This window comes from Schistocerca gregaria, chromosome X (assembly GCF_023897955.1).
Source record: "Schistocerca gregaria isolate iqSchGreg1 chromosome X, iqSchGreg1.2, whole genome shotgun sequence".
NCBI classification, from domain to species: domain Eukaryota; kingdom Metazoa; phylum Arthropoda; class Insecta; order Orthoptera; family Acrididae; genus Schistocerca; species Schistocerca gregaria.
The window spans coordinates 282,166,750-282,183,790 of record NC_064931.1 but is presented as its reverse complement, the minus strand read 5'-3'; the positions used below and the strand labels follow the sequence as shown (position 1 = coordinate 282,183,790).

At 40.9% G+C, this 17,041-nt stretch overlaps 1 protein-coding gene across 1 annotated transcript in view; it reads left to right on the top strand.

Moving 5' to 3' along the window:
• Positions 1–7,175: 7,175 nt before the first annotated feature.
• The window catches only part of LOC126298031 (leucine-rich repeat neuronal protein 1-like), a 274,823-nt gene continuing 264,957 nt past the window's right edge, over positions 7,176–17,041 (top strand). The window contains exons 1-2 of the mRNA XM_049989352.1: positions 7,176–7,185; positions 7,284–7,729. Of these exons, the coding sequence (XP_049845309.1) occupies positions 7,176–7,185; positions 7,284–7,729 (456 nt within the window). The remainder of the gene's footprint in view (positions 7,186–7,283; positions 7,730–17,041) is intronic.

The window sequence follows — 17,041 nt, the reverse complement described above, 5'->3', positions numbered from 1 at the left end:
GTTTCATCTCTCTGAGATTCGACAATAACTCAGTCAGATTTTAGCGCAAATATGAATGGAGTTGTTTAAAAAGAGTGCCTTCTTTGCATGCTGCACATCAAAATTTTTATTTTTATTTATGCACCCAGAAGCGTTTCGCCTTTTTTACAAGGCATCTTCAGTGGATGTCCTGAAATATTACATGATTTGTCCATTCTTACACATAGGTTATGGTTTCACGTCTAGGTTATAGATTTAAAACCAGTTCTTTAACGTCTTTTTTATGAGATGGGAAGGTACTTACAGGTAACTTCTAATTCGTTGCATCTAAGCAAACTGCTTTTTCTCACCTGGCAACCAGGTGGACATCTTACAGTTCACTTTCAATTCACTGTTTCTGTTACACATCTATGTAACTGCCATCTTTTTAATACATATTTTCATTTGTTTTTCTAAGTGTTACCAACATTCTCAGTTTTCTGCATACAACTGTTTTGTGAATGTGTGTGTATGTGTGTGTGTGTGTGTGTGTGTGTGTGTGTGTGTGTGTGTGTGTATTAGGGAGGGAGAGCAGTTCATAGGCGACCTCTAGTGTAAGTTCCTACCAAATTGTCTTTTGCCCTGACTATTGTACGTTCCTACCAAATTGTCTTTTGCCCTGACTACTAATACTCAAATTAACTGCTTGCCACAAAAGTGGAAGATAGTTGTCACTACTTGCCACGCGGATTTGTAAATATCACGGACGGCACACTAACAGTTACTTCATCGAAAATCTAAGCGATCCAAGATGGAGTACAGTCCTCACGAGTTCACTATCTATTATTACTGAAAAATTAGCTTTTTTCAACAGCCTGTCTCTGAAGTCACCCGAGGCAGCACGCACTCCGGCGTTTAACAGACGCGGATCTCACCATGGCTGAGTGCAAAGTGAAGCCTAGTGTTTCGCTACGCTACGCTAATTCACGGAGCTTCATGGTTCAAATGGTTCAAATGGCTCTGAGCATTATGGGACTCAACTTCTGAGGTCATTAATTCCATAGAAGTTAGAAGTACTTAAGCCTAACTAACCTAAGGACGTCACATACATTCATGCCCGAGGCAGGATTCGAACCTGCGGCCGTAGAGGTCTCGCGGCTCTAGACTTCAGTGCCTAGAACCGCACGGCCACTTCAAGCCTTCGCACGGAGCTTCATGCCCCGGTGAGTTGTAGGGTGAGCGGACAAAGCCTTTCCTACTTCTTTCTTGAGGTGCTGAGTGTTGTCTTCTTGTTGGAATCGTCCTTACGGTTGCGTTGCTGCTATAAGGTCTTCTTGCTAATGTTGCGTCGTTCCTTTACACCAGCAACAGGTCTGGCCACCTTGTGGTCGGGCGCCAATGCACCTGGTTGCCGAGGTTGCGGACGAGTTCGTTCTCCGACCTCTGCGCGGCCGCATAAAAACGATGCGCCGCTTGCCGGAATCGGTAAGCAGGGGGAGTTCTCCGGAGCTGAAATCTCGTGGCAGGTGAAGCGCTATCCTAAACGCCTCGTTCTGGACCATCTGCAGCTTTGCGATTGACGAGTGGGCCGCGTTGCCCCACACCACAGCAGAGTACTCCAACACTGGCCTAATTAGTGTTAGGTACAGAGTAATGCGAGAGTGTGGGAGCAGGGTCGTCGCTGGGTTGCGTAAGGGATATAACAAGCCCAGTCTGCCAAGCGCTTTACCCCTTACTTCAAGCCTACTCTTACCTCTCGGGCTGTATTTGTATATATGGCGCAGCGGACGGCTAAGAAAACACCTGCTATCATCTGTCTTATGCACACGGCAGCAGTCTCTAAACGGCCGCTTTCTCGTACACACTATATTTAATAAGAAAGTTATGAATTAATTAGAACCTTCTTAATTTTTGCATGCATGTAGGCAAGTTGGTTGAAATCACAGAAAAAGTTTCAGCTCGCTTGCATAAAAACTTTGCACTCTAGTATTTTTAGAATAGAACTGACTGTAGATCATTGCCTTTGAACTATAACATTAAGAGACCTTGTATTGGTTGTCATTAACATAACGGTCCTAAAAATGGCTCAAATGGCTCTGAGGACTATGCGACTTAACCTCTGAGATCATCAGTCGCCTAGAACTTAGAACTAATTAAACCTAACTAACCTAAGGACATGATACACATCCATGCCCGAGGCAGGATTCGAATCTGCGACCGTAGCGGTCGCTCGGCTCCAGACTGAAGCGCCTAGAACCTCTCGGCCACTCTGGCCTGCAGACGCTTTATGGTGACGTGGCGCTACTAGGAGTGAACTGGTGTTAAGTCCCAGCACGCTCGCTCGCCTCTGTATTTCACAAACGATACAGCGCTTATTTCGCTACACCTGGTCCGATTTGTATGCTGATATCGCCAAGTGGTCCTACTTTTCTGCAGTTTTGTCTACAGTGACTCATTGGTTTTGCTACTGAGTGTACATGTCCTTGCGTTGTACTTGTGTCTTTAAGTTGTTACATTTATATTAGGTGGGTGGTCTCCAGAAATAAAAATCTGCCTTTGCTTCATAAAGATATGATTTGACGAGTGTTAAACGGTTCTCAGAGATCCCACATTAGTACTGCTTAGAGAGAAAAGCGAACAAGCAACACTAACGTATCATTAAAAAACCACCTCTTGGATAATGAACATCCTCCACGTACTATGAGTTAAATGCTGCACTGGCACGTCAGTGCGTGTGATGCCTTGCACCCTTAGAAAAGGGGCAGAATTACAACTCGTCGAATCACATCATACGCCTCCAGCCAGTTACTGTCCAATTTGTGTCTTGCCAGTTACAAACGAGTAGTTTTATGTGCCACCTTAATCAATGGCGTTTTGTGAGTTACTAACTCTAGACGTTCATTGAATGCAGTTCGCTTCACGGTTATCGCTTGTAAACTGGTTGGATCTCACTTGCATTCAGTGACAACAGCACTTCAGTTCAGATTTGATATGAACTCTAGGCTCTACAGTCCGGAACCGCGCGACTGCTACGGTCGCAGGTTCGAATCCTTCCTCGGGCATGGATGTGTGTTATGTCCTTAGGTTAGTTAGGTTTAAGTAGTTCTAAGTTCTAGGGGACTGATGACCTCAGATGTTAAGTCACATAGTGCTCAGAGCCATTTGATATGAACTCTCATTGACCTTCATCTACGGTGTGGCCATGGGGACCTTCAGGCACAGTATCTCCTTTCTGCCATTCCGTCAAGTCTCCACGCCGAACCATGCTATTGTGCTGATTCCACACAACAGACTTTACACATCACATCACTTAACTGCCATAACTCGTCAGCACTGGAGTGTTCTATCACGACACTGTAGTATTTCTGCACCATCCACAGCACTCCAAAGAGACAAGTGTGCTCTTTTCATTGGGTGACTCCTATTTTGTCATCTGAGTTTTATTGTATACAGACGTATGACAATCTGACATCCTCTAGCATTAAACGTTCTTCGCTACTGGTGATTACTAAGTTTCCATGCGTCGATTAAGCCTCCATCCCCCTCGATTACTGTCGAAAGCGAAAGAGCCGCCCAATTAACGGTTGTTGCGTATCCCCGATATACTGCACTTTTCTATGTACGCTTCGAATATGTACCTATTTTTTTGAAGGAAGATATTGGTGGAAAATTAAAACCACTTGGCTAAAAGCCACAAAGCTTCTAAAATATTGTCCGCCATTTATCGGTAACACAATGAGGTCAAAAATGGTCAAATGTGTGTGATATCTTATGGGACATAACTGCTAAGGTCATCAGTCCCTAAGCTGACACACAACTTAACCTAAATCATCCTAAGGACAAACACACACACCCATGCCCGAGGGAGGACTCGAACCTCCGTCGGGACCAGCAGCACAGTCCATGACTGCACCGCCCAAGACCGCTCGGCAAAGCCAGCACGGCCATGAGGTCAAGAGACGTTTCTCAGAAAGGTTCAAATGACTCTGAGCACTATGCGACTGAACTTCTGAGGTCATCAGTCACCTACAACTTAGAACTAACTAAACCTAATTAACCTAACGACACCACACACATCCATGCCCGAGGCAGGATTCGAACCTGCGACCGTAGCGGCCCCGGCTCCAGACTGTAGCGCCTAGAACTGCACGGCCACTCCGGCCGGTAGGCGTTTCTCTTAATAAAGTGGTATCTCGGAAATGTAAATGAAAATTTAAGCTCTGTGCTAGTAAACTGGTATTGCAATTTAATTCATTTTCGGCATTTCAACTGCTTAATTAAAAGTGCAGCTCACATCTACTGGTAGACATTGTTTTATACTACCCGTTAACGCGTGCCCTAACCAAAACGACCACTGTAAAAGTTGTTATTGGTATGTAGTTTTAATGACAAGGAAAATATGGAAATACAATCGTTCTAAGTTACGCAAAGTGTTTTGAATTTACTTTTTAATACCAGTCACTGTGATCTTTAGCTCTTACACACGCACTGTTGAGATTATACCGTCCAGTCCTACTAGTGTTACACCGCCGACGTTCGAAGTCAACGTGCAATAACTGCTCACAGACGGCAGGTGGCAGTACTAACCGCAGAGGGTATATAATGCCTTTTGGGCTGACGCGAATAACAGTGTAGTCGTTGCCGTAATGCATAAATGGAGCGATTTATTTGACTTCCGAAAGGGCAAGATCACTGGCTTTCGGGTCAAGGGAGGAATCATATCCGGAACGGCTAAGTCTGTAAACTGTTCGCGTGGTTAAATGGCGCTATTCAAAACCGGCGCCGAGACAGCTGTGGTTAGCAACGGGCCGTAAATGAGAAGGGTGTACGACAGCTGCGGAGATGTGTAAGGAAAATGTTGAGCAACTGAGAGCCAAAATGAACCAACATCGTCTCCTCAACGACCGTTCAGCGAACTTTGCTACGTATCGGACTCCGCAGCAGGCGCCTGGTTTATGCACCAGTGATCACTGCTGTTCATCGACGACGAAGACTAGAATTTGCACACCAATACCGCAACTGAACGTCTCCCGAGTGGCGACAGGTGGCCTCTTCAGATGAACCACGTTTCAGGCCCCATCGGCGTGAAACTTCTGAAAGCAAACACCCTGAATCAATCAGCGGAAGTTGAAATGGTTCAAATGGCTGAGCACTACGGGACTTTACATTTGAGGTCATCAGTCCCCTAGAACTTAGAACTACTTAAACCTAACTAACCTAAGGACATCACACACATCCATGCCCGAGGCAGGATTCGAACCTGCGACCATAGTGGGCGCGCGGTTCCAGACTGAAGCGCCTAGAACCGCTCGGCCACTCCGGCCGGCTAATCAGCGGAAGAGTCCATGCTGGAGGAGGGAGTGTTACGGTGTGGAGAATATTTTCGTGGCGTTCGATAGGTGAGCTCATCATTCTGGACCGCATAGTAGATTTACACAAGTATGCACTTACGCTCGAGGACCATATCCACTCCTACATGAAGTTTGTTTTTCCTCGTCATGGTGCCAACTACCACATAGTTACTGTGTACGTGCGTGGTTCGAAGAACACCAGGACGAGTTTACCGTACTCCCCTTGCCACCACACTCCCCGGATTTAAAGCCACCTGGATCAGGCTGCAGGCGCTGAGAAACCTACCTTACCTGGTCGTGACTCTGGAGTCGGCGTGGCTCCACATTCCTGTCGGTACCTTCCAGAACCTTACTGACTTCTTTCCTGCACGTCTCGCGCTGCAAAAGATGTTTATACATCCCTTTAACAGGTGGTCATATTAACGTGACTGGTCGGAGTACAATCCCATCTTTCATATGGGTGTCAAATGGTTCAAATATCTCTAAGCACTATGGGACTTAATCAAATCGAAATAAAATTCTCTGCAAATAATAGGGCAGTGTCTGATAATATAATTTTGTATCGTAGGTAGTTAGACGATGTTTTGTTGCACTTAGAAGAACAGAATCAGACCTGACCGATTTGGCAGGCTCCTTCAATCGCTTGCATTCAGTACTACGCTTCACTGTAGGGTTCAATCAATTAGAAGCCTTAGCTGCTTAGTCTTAAATATTACTAGGCAGTCTTCAGAGTTTTGTTTAGATAGCCTTAGAAATCCATGAGCCACTGACCTGATTATGAATGTGGATCACGCCACCTGCATGCGCATAAGCGTAATTCTAACATCATTTTCAACAGGTTTGCTAAACTTGGCTGAGGCCTTGCATGTGTTAGAAAAGAGATTAATATAACCACAGAAATAGCTCTGAAAAATGGTTATAATGAACGTGAAAAGTGGAACATTGTACATCGGTTTTCATTAGAAGAAAAAGTCTATTCCCTATCCTTCCGAGAATAAATCTAAATTTCCATCTACACCCTGTACAGGGCACTTCTATGAACGAAATTCCAATGCATTTAAAAAGTCAATATACTATTTGGCTTCCAGACGTGCAAGAAACTTAAGACTTTTCGTACATGTGTTGATGAAAAGCGTACCTTGTTGCAAGTAGGGGAAAAATGGCTAAATGGTTCAGATAACTCTGAGCACTATGGGACTCAACATCTGATGTCATCAGTCCCCTAGAATTTAGAACTACCTAAACCCACCTAACCTAAGGACATCACACACATCAATGCCCTAGGCAGGATTCGAACCTACGACCGTAGCAGCAGCGCGATTCCGGACTGAAGCTCCTAGAACCGCTCAGCCACATAGGCCGTCATACGGGTGTCCGTTACCAGCTATCATTCTTCCATTTATATGAAAAATTCAACGTAAGATAAATCCTGCGTGGATGACTCGTCTTATCATTTCGTCTCTCTTCTGTTAACTGTATGTGTTATATCTACTTGATATTTTAAAAACGACCACGGACCTCGCGCTGATTGTACGGCTCCCTGACTCGTCAGATTGCAGACCGTTCCCTGAAACAATGCCTATCATCTCCACTACTCGTACTGTACATCAGAGAGACCCCAACGGCGGAAGAAAGGTTGTACCGCCCTGAGTAGTTTGAACAGTATGCTTACAAGGGAATGTCCAGAAATGCCCGATGGGTCGTGTAGAAAATAAGTTAAATCATCTGGCTAAACGTCACAAAGCGTCTATCACACTTTCAGTCATTTATCTGTAGCAGCGTGAGGTGAAAGGAGGTGGCACCTAATGAACTGGCAGATCGAACGTGTAAATGGGGATAATATCCCGAAATGCTTCGTGTAGAGAAATGACGAATGGCCGGTAGCATCAATATTGTCGGAGATGATATGAAGCGCCCCCGCCTTATAATGGGAAAAGTGAGGCGGGACTGCGCCGGAGAGCGCGACTGCGCCAGGGTGGGCGGCGGGGGTGGGGGGCGGCGCAGCAGGACTTGTTGCGGGCGCGTGCGCGGAGGGCGGAGCGCGGCGCCTATACCAGCCGCTGTCGGCGCGCCACAGCCGCACTTCGACTCCGACTCCGCAGCCGGCCGGCCGCAGCTCTGCCATGGCCCTCTGCGCCCGCTCCCTGGTCGCTGTGCTGGCAGCCGCCGCTGCCGTGGCCGCAGCGGCTGCGGACGGCGCTGCTCCCCAGCCCGAGGGCTTCGACTTCGACGCCGACATGCCTGCCGACGACGAGACGCGCGCTCTCGTGCCCGTCGTAGTCACATCCCTCGACTTCGCACCTCCGACTTCTTCTGCAATCAAAGTCGTCAACGCAACCGAAGATACACTCGATCTGCTGCTTCTCAACCGCTTCCCGCAGCTCCAAAACCTCAACATGTCTAAGACTCGAATGACCACGGTAAGTGCTCGTCCCTATTACCAACTCGGCATGCAAATTCTTCAATTTTAAATACACAACTTTTTTGAGAAATATTTGGATTGCATATCGTAAGACTTTTAATATTTGCATTACCAATGCTAATAAAACTGCACGAAGATCACCAATCTCTGATCAGTAACTGTGCAGCCTTTCTTGAGTCTGACTTTGCTTTTCGAGACTTGCATTCTACATAATATTTTCTCCAGAGAATTCAAATTCTGAGAGCCTGAAATATTGCTTTTCAAGATGTCAATTAAAATTATTGTCGAAGTAACGATGTTACTCTCCAACTGACATTTTTGTTTCATTATGGATACATTAGTTTGGTTTCAACATCTTAGTCATTGACAAGTGATTCAGTAGCGTAGTTTCAAAATTAGTTAAGTTTCACGTCACATTAGATGTTAAGAAACTAATGTTTTTTATTTGAGCCTACCGGGATAGTCATATCAATGTCATATCTAAGGTATGTTACAGTGCAAAGTGAAGCTAACATGCGGATTGTCCAAAACGTAGTTTGAAATGTTTTACTTCAGAGAAGGAAATAACAGTATCAGCTAGACTGATTAAGTTCTCATTGTCATGATCTCCTTCTTACTGTGATGTTTTAGGCTATGAAGGACGCTACAGCAAATTTACTGTAGACATCAAGGGAACTGGTAAGTTGGCGATTAGTCTTCTAAGATGTCCTCATCTGACATCGTACACTTAGCACCGGAGCTGTCCCAAAATTAAGATGAAATTTTGGAAGCTACAAAAACTGACAACAGATCTTCCTACGATGTCGTTTCTCGTTACTTAATAATTTTCCTATGTACTTTGTTGTTTGCTGTCCTTTGTGGAGTAAAATAGCGTCGGAAGAGTGAAAATTAGAGGAAAATTATCAGCACAACTTCCTTTGTAAACTGAGACGCGCTTTGTCTCGTTGTGATGCTCCTAGTGGTACCCGTGCAGAGCCGAAATTTTATTACAAATACAAGCTTCTAGCTGCTGCTAAGCAATTTACTATTAACCGTTCTTCGATCGTGCTTCTAAACTCCTCGAATCGAAGACAACTTTGAAATAAATCTTTATCACTCTGTTTTCCGCTGTAAATAATTTACACAAAAAATACTAAAATTATCTATCATGCATCCTACATGAAAATAATCCATCAATGATCGTAACAGAGTGTAATAATAGTTTATTTTCTTGTTTATAGTGAACATGACAGAGACTATAGTTTGTGAATTTCCTCGTATGAGAAATCCAAATTACATCACAAAATGCCAGATGTCACCATATAAGGCGCTTTGAACAAATTTCCAAGGTTTTGTATGATGTGACTGATTGGCGAAGATGTGAGACACTAACAACCACACCGACGACGAGAGATTTAACTATAAGTTTCATTACTTCTGTTGTTAAATTTAATTAACAAATATAGTATTAAAATATCATATAGCATTAGACAGTTATAATAATATTGTAGCTGTCAAAATACTAATTAGACGCGTTTCGTCTTATTTATTATCATATCCTCAGTTTCTAGGTCATTCATCATCACATTTATGTTATAATACCCTCTACATTTTAATCATGTAAGAGCTACGCCGAAGAAATTCAACGCCCAGAAAATTAGCTGCCCAGCAAGCTTCGAGGAAGTACTAAGCGCTTAGATCAAAACCCTGTCAGCCACACTTGCCCCGAACAGCCTTTGTGTTCTGATTTTTACTTTATCACAGAAAAAACTGTCTATAAAAAGCAGAAATGACGTTAACACAAGAAAAATAACGTTTGAACTCTCTGATTAAAGTTATCTGGTATCAGGCACAATTCTCCTCGAATATAGGATTAAAGCGTATTATTAAAAGTATAAATTTCGATTATGAATATCATATTAAACAACAACCGTCTGTAAACTCTGTGTATTCCATGTTAATGAGGAAACCAGTGGACTCATGGTCTAGTTCAATGCGCAACGGTTTTTATAACATTGTAAAGAATTTCCTTAATCTTTGAAATAACGCAGATGTTAGGATGATAATTTATCAACAGTTATTAAGATTTTTCATGAGACAGATATCGTTTAGGGACTCTGAAAAGCTTAGTAACACTCTGTAATGTCCGAGATTCAATATCGTTTCGGGTTGATATGCAGATAAAATAAATTTATTTTTATATAAGTGCGTGATGTTTATTCCTTTGGGCATGTCCGAAAGAACGGACACCATGCGGAATCAGCATCTGTGATATCCATTATGTATATTATGTAAACTGAAGGTGGAGGGGTGGTTTAGTGAAAGAAAAGGGAAGGAACTGATGAAATCAGCTGCATCGGTCCGGCACACATTTCCACTCGTCCCAATGCATCGTCTGTTCCTTCCCTTTAGCGTGACTCTGAATACAACTAGACAAGGCCGTAGCTGTTGCAAGATGAAGCATTTGGGCATTATCTCCGTGAACAAATGATGATTACCGCGAGTTTCCTTATATGTTTGACATCCCCTTTTCTTATAGAGAACTGCGAACAAAGAATACGGACATACTGGTTTTCTTTTAATTTATTACGCATTTTTATGCTCTATACGTCACATAGTACTCATTAACAAATTTGGTAGGCTATGTAAAATGACTTAAATGCCGCCAGCAGAGACCCGGAGTCACAAAGTTGTTTGTAATTTTAGTAAAATTGTCACTAGTTAGGAGTGTACGATAATGTGGCACGCCTCAGCTGGAATATAAATGAAGGACCCTTTCAGACGGCCGCTGCCTCCGCTCTTTGACGTGCAGTGGCCGCAGCGGCGTCTCAATGGCCCACCGCATTGCTGCAGTCTTTCATGCCCGCAGTAAAAGCTCTCAGCTCTCCTGTGCTCATATTCTTCACTACCGTTCCGGAAATTTTTCCTCAAAGACCTTTGGTAACCATCTTTGGCACTATTAACTAGCAAAATCTAATTGGAATCTCTACTACGTAGTTCCTTCGCGTGTAATTACTTTCTGTCGGCAGAACGCCTGGGAGAAAATGCAACTATTAAATATGAGAAACATTGAGACAAACATAACGAGTGAATATTAGGATTTACTGCGCAGTTTTGATAAAAATCAGATCCTTCCAGTACATTTCATGAAACATGCTACCTTAAGGAGAACATCCTCTTAGTTACATCGTCGTATATCGCACCACATAGAGAACAATCACAATACAACAGTATTCCGAGGGTTCTGCTTCAATGAAACTTTAATCAGATGCTGCTGTTCACAATAAAAGGTAAGGAGAAAATAAAGGCACTGTACAGGAAATATATTCCTCATGCCACAACAAGTACAAAGATTAATATCAACCATATATCGCAAAGTATATTATTTGATGCATTATTTGTTATATTGCACAAGTGACACACAAGATTCCACAACAGGTACCAAGAAAAGACTTCGTCGCTGAAAGGTGTGGCTTCAACCGACGTAAAGGTAAACCAACAGAAGAAAGAAGATTCGTTTTATCTGATAAGGAGGCAACACGGCAATGGGATTTCGTTTTTTTTTTTTTTTTTTTTTTTGACATTTATGGTATGTGAATCTCATAAGTCAGATGTAAGCATTTCCGTGAAACTTTCAAAAATTCACGAGAAGATTGCCGTTGAAATTTGCTAGTTTCTGTAACACCTTAAAATAAGGTCGATTTTCTATAGGCTGCGCTGCTCTGTGGTAGAATTTTAATCGAAGGGCATGTTTGTGACCCTTTCAGTTAAGTTTAATGTAGATAAAGATGAGAAAAAATCGGGTAACATTCGAGACTCATATTCGTTGGATCATTGGAGTGAATTTCTTTCAGATAGTAATTTTTTTCTTGTTTTTGATTTACTTCAACTACATACTTCATTTAAATACAAAATTCAACAAATAATGTTAATTAACATATATGTCATTTTTATGCTAATGTACGTCTCCGTGTTGTTAATTAGATATCGCACACAAAAAACCGCTTTCATAGAAAATATAAATTATTAATTAACGATCACTTGCGAAACATAGTAAAGAAACATAGTTTCAATTTTTTTTAATTATAAGTTTATGATCAGTACTTCTGCATTTAAGCTGACTGAATCGCAAAGGTAAAAGTCAAGAATCAGGCAAGAAATGTGTTTTAGCCCATATCACACGTTTCGGAATTTTTCCATGATCAGAAATCTGCAAAAAACCAAATACTGAAATATTTTATAAAAAATACTAATGGACTGCTATAAAGCACCACTTGATTGCAATCACTTGGCACAAACTGTACTAAACCTATCGAGGAGCAATTCCTGCACGTAGGTATTGCGTTTCAAGTTGCATGGGAAACAATCGTTCGCAGACAATAGACTCAACAACGGAGAGCGCGAACCAGGAAGATATTTCTGCCATGAGGTGATCACAAATTATATAATGCCGCCTAGACGCATCTATTAATTATTATATCATGTCTCTGATGGCTGTGAACCAGGTTATCATTTTGGACATAAAAAATGTATTCTTTATACTGGTGGTTAAATTTCGGAACATTACGTGCTGCCACACATCGTCAAAAGCTACAATCACAACAACTGTGTGATATGATAAGAGACAAAAATCAATTTATAAGATAGCAATACAAGCACATGTCTCGAAGATAAATACATGCTGTAAAAATAGGAAGGAAAATATATTATTTTCGTTGAAACTAGGGCAGAACGTCTGTCAAACCTAAATCCGGTATCAGAACGTAGCCAATATGCGCAACTGCGCTCACTTCAAATCGAAAAATCATTTTCTGATAATGGGTACAATCAATATTATTTCATAAAACATAGTAAATATTTCAGTACAAATGAAACTTAGTCATGTAAAACTAAAATATGTTACTTGGTGCCATAAAAATCGTAGCGTTTTGTGGTGCTTTACGAAATATGTACACTCAGAGAGTGAAACACATTCCGTAATCGTACAAATTAAATCATAAAATATAATATATATACGGAAGAAACTAGAAAAGGTTGGGGGGGGGTTACAGGACAGATGCACTGTAAAAGAATTAAAAGGAAACAAAAGAGTTTGTCGTAATCAGGCATTCGTACCACACTGTACCCGAAGTGCACAGCCGCACAAATAACAAATGCTGAAAAATATCGAAAAATCGAATACTATGTGAGCGGACCTGTTCATTCAAGATTCCATGTTTGTTAGTATCAGAATTTTTATAAATTTCAGTTTCTCGGAAAGTGTCTAAGTGTAAGCCTTTTGGCTCTATGTGAAAGAAAGTTAAAAATTTGCAAAACGTATGTAAACGATGCTTCTTATCATTGAAATGACAACCCATAGCAATAGCGCTTTTATTACTGGGTTCGCTGAATATGATTAGAAGGTCAAGCCCTGTCTGCACAATGTAGACATTGCCACAGGATCAACAAGTAACCTCATATACTCCCAACTTGGTAAATTTATTCTGGTTATTGTGAACACATGTACACAAAGTGTCTTATGTTTCTTTCACCTCTGGAAGCGAGTTTGTATCGTGCCTTTTTTAAATGCATTGTCATTTCGTTCACAGAAGTGCTCTGTACAGGATGTAGATGCAAGTTTAGGTCTATGGTCGGGAGCATGGGGAATAGATTTTTTCTTCTATTAAAACCCCATTCACGATGTTCCCTGTTGCAAGTCTATCGTAACTGTTTTGCAGACCTAGTTGTGTGATTACATCAATTTATTTTCTAACACATGGTGGACTTCAGTCAAGTTTAGCTAACCTGTTGAAAACTGACTGAAAAAAAGCACGCTTATGAGTGCGAGAGTTGCGTGAGTCCACACTAATAATCGGGTCAGTGGGGCATGGTTTTCTGAAGATACCTGAACGAAAGTCTAGAAACTGCCTAGTAGTAGCTTACTCTAAATAGGTAAGCCTTCTATTTGATTCGAAGCCTGCAGTGAGGCTTATTACTAAGTGCAACATACTGAAGGAGCCTGCAAAATCGGTCACATATGATTATGTTCTTCTGTGCCCAACAAAAGCATCCTCTACCAAAACATGATACAATATTATATTAGTAGCCACTGCTCTATTAATTGCTATGGATTTTCTTTTGGGGTAATTACTGAAAAGGTCGGCCGGAAAGTCAGAAATTCTATAACCCATTAACACGCCGCCCTTTCGAAGATAAGTCTTATCGTTAACAGTAAAACAATTAGAGACTAGCATTATACGCAACAAATGTAACGGTTCATAAAATTTCCCCTACTGCAAGTTTCAATACATAAAGAGATTAAGTTTTACCCTCTCCACAGTCTGTTCAAATGGAACATTTGTATAGATATTGGTTATACCCAGTAACGCTATAGCTGTCTCATTTGGAATCATAGATTTTTTTAAATCATCGCCATCTCTTCAGTATTTTTGATGGATCGCGTATTCTTAAAAGTGAACGCAGTTTTTAGCTTATCATTAAAAAAAAGTGTTAATTTTATAATTTGTACCTTCGTATCCATCCAGAACATGACATACTTATGCATTATTCTTATGGAGAATCATTTGTGACTGAAGGACTGTTAGTTTTGGATTCATGGGGATTTATCTGCCTTTAGCATATTCGGTAGCCAAAAGGAAGTTCGAATCTTCGCACATGTCTTCAAATCAGTAACAAGCTTAGGTAGAGCGTTCGTTACAGCTTGCACCATGTTATTAGAACGAAAGAAATCCAACGTATCATGTATAAAATCAATGTCCGATATAAGGACCACAGAGCTATCTTTAGTTGAATTTGCAAATAACTACCTTATTTTCAAGCAATTTTCCATTCAACATTTTTACGATGGTGAAGAGAGAATTTGGAAATGAACCTGTAGGAGCAGGTTTACAGGCTGCTTTTCGACTGGACATAGAAAACGGCCTATAGAAGCTGTGGGACCTTATGCATCTAATACCACTTTTATTTCGTCCACAGTTCTTTTAATAGTGTTTAGTATCTACCTTAGCGGGAAGACTGAAATTTTGGCCCCTTTATAAAAAAGAGTTTTCATCAGGAGAATGATTGATGTCTTTATATCGGACTCTTATTGTGTCCATAAGATATTGCATTTCTATCGTTCTAATGACAGTGGAAGCTGTAACGAACCGCATTACATGAAGATTTTTTTGAAAATTTCCAACAAACTTTTTGCAGCCCCGTATGCTAAACACAGACCAATCTCCATGATTTGAAAACTACCAATTCTTCGGTCACAAATAAAGGTCCATAAGAATAATACGCCAATACGACAAATTTTGGATGGATGCCAAGGACCAAATTTTAAAATTAACATTTTTTGCTATGCTAAATTAAAAACTGCGCTCACTTTTAAGGATAAGTGATCCATCAAAAATAGTTATTAGATGGAGATGTTATTAAGTAAAACTAAGAATCCTCATGAGGCAGTAACGGCTTCCATATCTAAAACCAATTAGCATACAAATGTATACGAAACTTACAGTAGGGGAAAGTTTTTGAACCGTTAGATCTGCTGCGTATACCGCTAGGCTTTAATTGTTTTACAGTTAACAGTGAGACTTACCTTGAAAAGGGCGACCTGGTAATGGGTTGCTGCCTTTCTGGCTTTTTAGCCGAATTTTTCATTAATCACCTCGAAAGAAAAATCTCTGCAAATAATACGACACTGTCTGATAATATAATTTTGTACCGTAGGTAGACGATGTTTTGTTTCATTTAGAAGAACAGAATCAGATCCGACCGATTTGACAGGCTCCTTCAATCTCTTGCTTTCATTCCTTCACTTCACAGTAGGGTTCGAATCAATTAGAAGTCTTAGCTGCTTAGACTTAAATATTACTAGGCAGTCTACAGACTTTTGTTTAGATATCGTTAGAAAACCATGCTCACTGATCTGATTATGAATGTCGATAATGCCACCTGCACGCGCATAAGCGTTATTTCTAACGTCATTTCCAACAGGTTAGTTAAATTTGGCTGAGGCCCTGCATGTGTTAGAAAAGAAATTAATATAATCACACAAATATCACTGAAAACAATTATAATGAAAGTGCAAAATGGAACAGTGTACATCGGTTTTCATTAGAAGATAAAAATCTGTTCCCCATCCTCCCGAGATTAGATCTAAATTTCCTTTCACATCCTGTACAGGATACGTCTGTGAACGAAATGTCAATGCATTTAAGAAAGTCAATAAACAAATTGGCTTCCAGATGTGCAAGAAACTTAAGACTTTTCGTACATGTGTTAATCAAAAGCACTATAAATTTACAAAGTTGCGATTATATGAGGTCGCTTGTGGACCCCATGACAGTGTCTACATTGGGCAGACAGGGCTTGACTTTCTAAACATATTCAGCGAACACTGTAATAAAAGCGCTTTTGCTATGTGTTGTCATTTCAGTGACGAGAGGCATCGCTTAAAAACGTTTAGAACATCTCTAACGTTTTTTCACATAGAGCCAAAAGGCTTAGACTTGGACATTTTGCAAGAAACTGAGATTCATGATCATTTTGATGCTAACAAACATGGAATCTTGAATGAACCGATCCGCTCACATAGCATACGATTTTTCAATATTTTTCAGCATTGGTTATTTGTCCGGCTGTGCACTTTGGGTACTGTGTGGTAACAATGCCAAATTCCGACAAACTCTTTTGTTTCTTTTTAATTTTTTTCAGTGCATCTGCCCTGTACCGCCCACCCCCCTTTCCTTCTGCCTCCCTCCTCGGGTTTCTACCGTCTATGTATTATATCTTATGATTTAATTTGTACAAGTACAGTACGTGTTTCACTCTCTGAGTTTACATATTTCGTAAAGCACCACAAAACGCTTCGATTTTAATGTTTGAACGTACATGGCACCAACTAACGTATCTTAGTTTTACATGACTGAATTTCGTTTATACTGAAATATTTCCTTAGTTTTATAAAATAATACTGATTGTACCCATTATCAGAAAATGATTTTTCGATTTGAAGTAAGCGCAGTTGCGCATATTGGGTACGTTCTGATACCGGATTCAGGTTTGACAGACGTTATGTCCTATTTTCAACGAGAATAATATATTTTCCTTCCTTTGTTTTACTGCATGTATTTATCTTTGAGACATATGCTTGTATTGCTATTTTATAAATTGATTTTCGTATCATATCACACAGTTGTTGTGATTGTAGCTTTTGACGATGTGGGGCGGCACGTAATGTTCCGAAATTTAACCACCAGTATAAGGAATACATTTTTATGTCCACTATGATAAGCTGGTTCGTAACCATCACAGACATGGTATAATAGTTAGTTCATGCGACCAT